The 7,234-nt window shown below is 42.6% G+C and overlaps 1 protein-coding gene across 1 annotated transcript in view; it reads right to left on the bottom strand.

Moving 5' to 3' along the window:
- The window catches only part of MPP4 (membrane palmitoylated protein 4), a 46,032-nt gene that overhangs the window by 6,410 nt on the left and 32,388 nt on the right, over positions 1 to 7,234 (bottom strand). The window contains exons 13-16 of the mRNA XM_003785125.2: positions 4,917 to 4,931; positions 3,941 to 3,982; positions 1,494 to 1,664; positions 137 to 217 (exon numbers count right to left, since the gene is read on the bottom strand). Coding sequence (XP_003785173.1) covers positions 137 to 217; positions 1,494 to 1,664; positions 3,941 to 3,982; positions 4,917 to 4,931 — 309 coding nt within the window. The remainder of the gene's footprint in view (positions 1 to 136; positions 218 to 1,493; positions 1,665 to 3,940; positions 3,983 to 4,916; positions 4,932 to 7,234) is intronic.

Raw genomic sequence — 7,234 nt, 5'->3', positions numbered from 1 at the left:
TACTTAATGACTATCCCTGTGTCTTCTATTTTTACATCAAAGCTGATATGACATATTAAGTGAGATCAGTACATTTGAAGAGGCAAAGAAAGTTTTGCCAAAATATGAACCGCTATGAAAGGAAAATAAAACATACGTGGCACAGCACTTTGAAAACGGCTGGGATTAAATTCAATAAGTTGTCTTCTCAGTTCATTGACTCCAACACCAGAAGGTCCTAAACAAAAAGTCACATACAGAAATCATTAGATGTGGATAAATCTAATCATGTGACGAACTCATTATCTCAATTTCTCTATGGAAGAAACTTGGGAGCAAATGATTTTAGGAAAATAATATAACTTCCTTTCTCATGAATTGGAGCAACCCTAGAAAACTCTTGGGAATCTTACTCATGACCCATTGAGCAACCCACATTGCTTCAACATTCAGAAATAAGGTAAGGAATTGTAGGAACCTGTCACCCCAGCAAACTTCGTCTAATGTTGGGTGCCATGAGGATCGGCTGGTCTCATTTTAGATAATCTGAGAGATCCGCCTTCTTTCTTCAAATGAAGGATCTTTGATATCATGACCAGAAATCAGCCTTGACAACCAGAATTTAGGGGCACATTTCTGATAGGTGATTTAATCAGCACCCCCGTTTCCCCAGGAGGGGCTGACATCATCGGCATAGTCCCTGTGCATTTACACAGGACCTGTGCTTAAATGGACACCAACTCTCCTATTGCACCTTGAAATCCTTAACAATTTTTGAACAAGAGGCCATGTATTTTCACTTTCCACTGGGTTCTGCAAATGATGTAGTAGGTGCCAGCAGTAAGGCATGGTTGTCCTGCTCATAGCTGAACACACAGACAAGATGGCAGTAAGATATAAGGTGATATTGCTGCAGAGAGCACCAGCTTTGAGGGGTCTTGGTCACAAAAGCAGGTGATCCCAATACTGTATTTGTCCTGATTTTTAGCATCAAAGGTACAGTCCAGAAGATTTTAGTCACTTTTCAAAAAGAGATGGTCATGGGGCGGCACCTGTGGCTCAGAGGAGTAGGGCACCGGCCCCATATGCCGGAGGTGGTGGGTTCAAAACCCAGCCCCTGCCAAAAACGGCAAAAAGAGATGGTCATCTATTTCCCAGGGAAATGGAATTTAAGGATTTATTTTCGTGATACAGACTAATGATCCAGTCTAAGGGAATTCATCTATGTTTACAGAAAGAATTCTAAACGGGAAAAAAAGAGCCTCAGTTATATCCTCATCATAATACAAATTATGTAAGTTCCCACAGTATGGCATACCACATTCGATTATAGACAAAAAAAAGTTTCATACAGTCAAGTTTTACTTACACATAAATGGGATTTTTAAAAAAAAAAAAAACATATTTATATGACGGTCCATGAAAGAGTTCTACATTTCCCACTACTTCCAATCCAAAGCAATTGAATCTAGAAGAATTTGCCAAGGATAGAGAGGAACAGTGCTGGGACGCACCCATGAGCACTATGAGGCGATGCTTGTCTGCAGGGCGTCGCTGGTACCGCACCACCTCCTCGTAAGGGGCACCCACCGCACTGTAGCAGCTGCCGGTGCAGCACACGCTGGCCCGCTGCTGGCCGAGGTGAGACTTCCTGCGACAAAGGCGCATGCTGCGACGGAAACCAGCTGGAAAGGGGACACGCACAAAATGTAAGATCTAGGGCAGGAGAGATTCCTTCTTGCTTTCAATTTACAAAACATGTAGCAACCATGATCCTAAGTGTTTATTAAAATAATCGTATCTAGGGCAGCGCCTGTGGCTCAATGAGTAAGGCGCCAACCCCATATACTGAGGGTGGCGGGTTCAAACCCGGCCCCGGCCACACTGCAACAAAAAATAGCTGGGCGTTGTGGTGGCCGCCTGTAATCCCAGCTACTTGGGAGGCTGAGGCAAGCTAATCACCTAAGCCCAACAGCTGGAGGTTGCTGTGAGCTGTGACAGCACCGCACCCTACAGAGGGTGACAAAGTGAGACTGTCTCTAAAAATAAATAAATAAAATAATTGTATCTCTCTGGAATTAGAAGATAAGAAACCATATGAAGGGAAAATAACAAAATTCCCCAGGGTTATCTCTAAGGTGTATCCTGTACCCACTACATGCCAGGCATTGTACTGGAGACAGAGCGGGCAACTCATCCAAGACCACTTCCTCATGAAATTTACATTTCGCATAGAAGAAAAAATAAACAAAAAAAAAAGTGCTTAGAGGAAGAGTGAGTGGCTAGAGAGTGATCTGGGCACTTTTTCAGGCAGGCTGTGTGAGTAGACTGTCTCTGCAAATAGTAGGCATTGAACAGACTTCTGAATGAAACAGTGGAACCAGCTAAGGATGCCTCTGCTGGGAAGAGCAAGCCAGGCTGAGGGAAGGGCAATGCAAAGGTGCAGAGAAATGGACTGTGCTGGGAATGTCTGAGGAAAATCTGTAAGGCAGTGATCAGTAGGGGGTGTGATAGGACGTGGGGTTGGAGAGGCAGCTGGAGCCCCACCATGCGGGCCTCTGCAAAGTGGTGGATTATGGAGGCCTTCCACGGAGGAGAAACCTGGCCTGGAGGGGGATGGGAGGGAGGCATAATTTCATTCTTGTTTCTGAAGGACTCCTCTGATTGCTGTGAAGAGGATGTAAAGGGTAAGGGGAGTAAGTGTAGTCTGAGGGGGGAGCAGTTAGGAATCTACTGCAGTAGTCTGGATGTAGATTAGGCTCATTATTCACATTTTTGAGATGGATACGCTAAGACATAGACAGATTAAGGGGTTGCTTAGGACTGTGATCAGTTAGACCATCTTAATCATGATTCTGAAGCTTTAGACTCCTGCTTAATCTGTCTTTCCAATCATAGGGCTTTCTGGTATTTTCAGAAGTGTTGCCAGGTCCTCTCAATAGGCAGAGCTAGAACTGCATGTGTATGTATAAATGCATGCTCACACATCTATTAATATATTGCATCTATATATATTGAAAACCCTGAGTTCCCACCAATACCCCCAATGCCAATCCAACATTACATGGTTCATTTGAGTCTTCCCCTTTCCATATTTGTAACCACTTTCTCTAACAGTGAAAGCCCTGGCTTTTGTCCTCAAAACATTCAACTATTATATTAATTAAGAGCACCTGGACAGGAAGAGGGCCAGACAGTGCTGGCAGCCTGGCAGGGTGTTAGAGCCCATGCTAAATGAGTCTGTGAGCTATCAGATACCAAGAAATGGCAGCCGCCCTCCTTACTTTACTCTGGCTCTGACAACCTGCACAGGCCACCATCGTCCCCTACACAGATGCCCCTTTCAGCCTACTCAGACTCTGATGTCCCATCCCACAATCCTCAGTCCCCACCCACATGCAGCTGCCTACCCTGCTCAGCCCTACCCAATGGCTTTTGAGCTGAATGATTCTGGAAGCAATGCAGAAAAATAGCCCCAGTGATTCCAAAGTGCATCCAGGCTTGGGATCCAACCTTCTAGTTTGCAGCCCCTGCAGCTCTTCTGTTCTCCCTGCCTCCCTGAAACAGGCAGCCTAGAGTGGTTTTACATGAGTGGTGCCTGGTCCTTCAGAAAGCTCTGACCAGGTGTCAGATTATAGAAATGTGGCCATAAATAGTGAGCTTAGGTAGACAGAGAACTGGTCTCTTTAGAGTAAGACAACAAGGTTATGGAACAGTCTGGAAAAAAACAAAAAAATTGTGCTTGATGAGTAATTAAGAGATACCCAGTGGAAATTATATGAATAACAATGAATGATCAACAGATCAGAATGTTGACCTCCAAAATGGGCAGAGGCAGACGAGGACAAGGAATGCATTGGAAAATGTTCATCAGCAAAGGAAGCTTTCAGAAGAGCATCAGACTGGTACAAAGATAACTTAGCAAGTGAGAAAGACCTGCGTCTTATTAATCATCACCTACCAATAAAGAACTTCTGACCATAGCCAACAAATTCGTCCTTGTCTGGAACACAGAGAACAGAATATGTGAGGGCAAGGAGCAGTTTACTTAGAATAAATGCATGAAATCATCTTCAAATTTCCAAGTGACAGTGCTTCAGTAGGTGATGGCACAGTTGAATTTATCCTTGAGTGGCTTATTGAAGAATGTTCTAAGCACTTTCTATCCTATTATTCACATACAACAAACTATAGAGAGACACTTTACAGAATTTTAGCATTACACGGAATGTAGTCTGTCTAGAAAACTGATTTTTGTCTTTAACTGGTAGAGATCATGTTTCTGCAGGTCCTATATTCATCTCTTAGCTAGATATGGGTTTTTATTTTTTTTCCCCTTTTAAATGGTTCATTCTATTAAAATTAGTATTTGCTCTACAGCTACCAGTTGTTTCTGATTAGCCAGGGACCTGAGAAACACAGGGAGCCGGCTAGCTCTGAAGCATCTGGAACTAGCAGTTCCAATTCCTATGTCTGCTCCTGTTGGAGGCCCCAGAAAAATTGATATAAACATTGTCATTTTCAAATTTGTTTTTACTTAAGTTCCTCATTATTTATACAAGTCTGTTCCGATCATTGAAACAATATGTAAGTAGCATTTGTTCATAAAGTGAACTGGCATGCACCTTTTTTTTCTTAAACTTTTCCAAGAAATACCAAAAAATCACACTATTATCAATTCCATTTTCTGGTATGGAAGTACGTTTTCTAACTAAGATATGTCAGTAATTTAAAAAGGAAATGGCAGAGATAGAGTCAGAAGGATTAATTGCTCATTTAAATTGTTTTTTATGAAATTGACTATGTAATCATTGATTTCACTCATAAAATATATCTCCACCTCAGAAGTTACCCTATCAAATGTTCATCTTGGGGCACTGAAAGATTTTAAACTTAGCTTGATTTGGCATATCCAGGAAATAAAAACAAAAAATTACCTTCTGAAAGTTCCTCTGGATATTTGGGTAAATGCAAAAACAGACATGAAAAAGGTAAGTCTTTGAGAAGATCAAGTTAGCCATCAAATCAAGGCAAATGACATAAGCGAGGCAATTCTGTTACCATCAGCAATAGCTGTAACTTAGGTAAAGTTTGGCAAGGAAAATGAATAGCTCACCATCGGGAACTTGGAAACTGATTTGACCTGCCTCTGTTGCTCTGGCACAATAATTTTTTCTGCAAGTTGCCTTCCTGGCTGGGCACAGTGGCTCACACCTGTAATCATGGCACTCTCAGAGGCAGAGGCAGGAGGATCATGGGGATTCAGGAGTTTGAGACCAGTCTGAGCAAGAGAGAGACCTTGTCTCTACTAAAAATAGAAAAATTAGCCAGGAGTCATGGCAGGCACCTGTAGTCCCAGCTACTGGGAAGGCTGAGGCAGGAGGATCACTTGAACTCAGAATGTGAGGTCGCTGTGAGTTAAGCTGATGCCACAGCACTCTACCCAGGGTGACAGAGTGAGACTCTGTTTTCAAAAAACAAAACAAATCAGAAAAACTCTCCCTGAAGGTTTTTTGTCCAGGAAGACTCTACTTGGTTGACACAAAATGGGGCTTGAAAGAGAAAAATTATAAACATGTTCTGGAGGACGTGTTGCTGCAACTCTGGAAAGAGGATGACATGGTAGAAATGACACTGGGGTAGACGCTGCAGCAGAAGCTTGGGCCTTAGTGACCCATTCCTTTCCCTTTCTGGGTCTAATGCACACACTTCCATCTCCAGCTGTCCCCTTGAAGATGGGAAAACCAAATACGAAGTAGACTATTTTCTTAGGTTTCTGGATATTTTGGAACAGCCGTATTCTCTGGGTACTTTTTTAAAAATGTCATTCCTAATGAAATAAACTACACTGTTACCTCCTGGAGAAATCCAAGGAAGCCACATTATGCTTCATTCAGAGTATAGACCAGAACTAAAGAACCTTAACTGCCCACTAAGTGGTCTAAGTAAGAGAATGAAGCATCATGAATGAATGTCAAGGGTTGTCTGTTTAGAAGATAAGCCTTCTGGGCGATGTTTCTTAATTGAGCTCCTAGAGCTGGATTCGGAACATACTTGAGAGTTCTCTTTCAGCTGAGAGGAGTGCTTTATAGCAGGTAAGAACAGCTGCACACTCCCCCCTGAGTGCTAGTCTTAGAGAACCAGCTGCTGCTGCCCCCAAAGAACAGGATTTCAAGGTAACTCCAGCTAATGCTTGTGTAGCCCTTACTGTGTGACCATTCTAAGGCCTTTACTTCTGTATTACTATTCTCTACCTGAAAGGCAGAGAGGTTGAGTGCCAGAGGATCCAGCTAGAGAGAAATGGACTCAATTATTGTTGCACTTGGGTAATCTTGCTCAAGTCTTGCCCACCCCACCACATGGCCTCTCCTATCACAGACCCTGCAAATACCCCTGGGTCTCAACCACAGCCTTAGCACTCCCCCATTCCATAGCTGGAGTGTTTTCCAGCAAACTGATGAGATGAATAGAGCAAAGAAGGATGAGGATAATCTGTGAATTAAAAACTAAACCCATCCCAAACATTGAGCAAGTATAATTAAATTATCCCAAACAGGCCAACCATGTAATGAAAAAATAGAAAGTTTAGAAACTAGATAGGCCAAGGGCAATATTCATGCCTGTAATTCTAACACTCTGGGAGGCTAAGGTGGGTGGATTGCCTGAATTCAGAAGTTTGAGACCAGCCAGAGCTAGAGCAAGACCCTATCTCTACTAAAATAGAAAAAAACTAGCCAGGTGTAGTGGCGGGCACCTATCATCCTAGCTACTCAGGAGGCTGCGGCAAGAGGATCTCTTGAGCCCAGTAGTTTGAGATAGCTGTGACCTATGATACCATGGCACTCTATCCAGAGTGACAAAGTGAGACTCTGTCTCAAGCAAAAACAAAAATAAAGAAAAAAAATAAAACAACATAAATGTTAAGTATGTAATTGAGGTGAGTAGCACCTAAGTCATGTTTCAATGCTATGTTGTTTTACAACTAATATTTGTAATAGTCTCTCTACTCTTAAGAAATTTATAGATGGTGTAATCTACTGTACACATAATTTTAAAAATCAATGCAGTGCTCTAATTGTAATAAAGAGGAAAAATAAAGAGTAACGTATTTTAAAATTATGTATGTCTAGCCAGGTGTTGTGGCAGGCGCCTGTAGTCCCAGCTACTTGGGAGGCTGAGGCAAGAGAATCACCTAAGCCCAATAGCTGGAGGTTGCTGTGAGCTGTGACTCGGCACTCTACCGAGGGCAACAAAG

The sequence above is a fragment of the Otolemur garnettii genome, unplaced genomic scaffold (assembly GCF_000181295.1).
Source record: "Otolemur garnettii isolate 467f Iridium unplaced genomic scaffold, OtoGar3 scaffold00013, whole genome shotgun sequence".
NCBI classification, from domain to species: Eukaryota; Metazoa; Chordata; class Mammalia; order Primates; family Galagidae; genus Otolemur; species Otolemur garnettii.
This window is presented reverse-complemented; position numbering and strand designations above follow the sequence as displayed.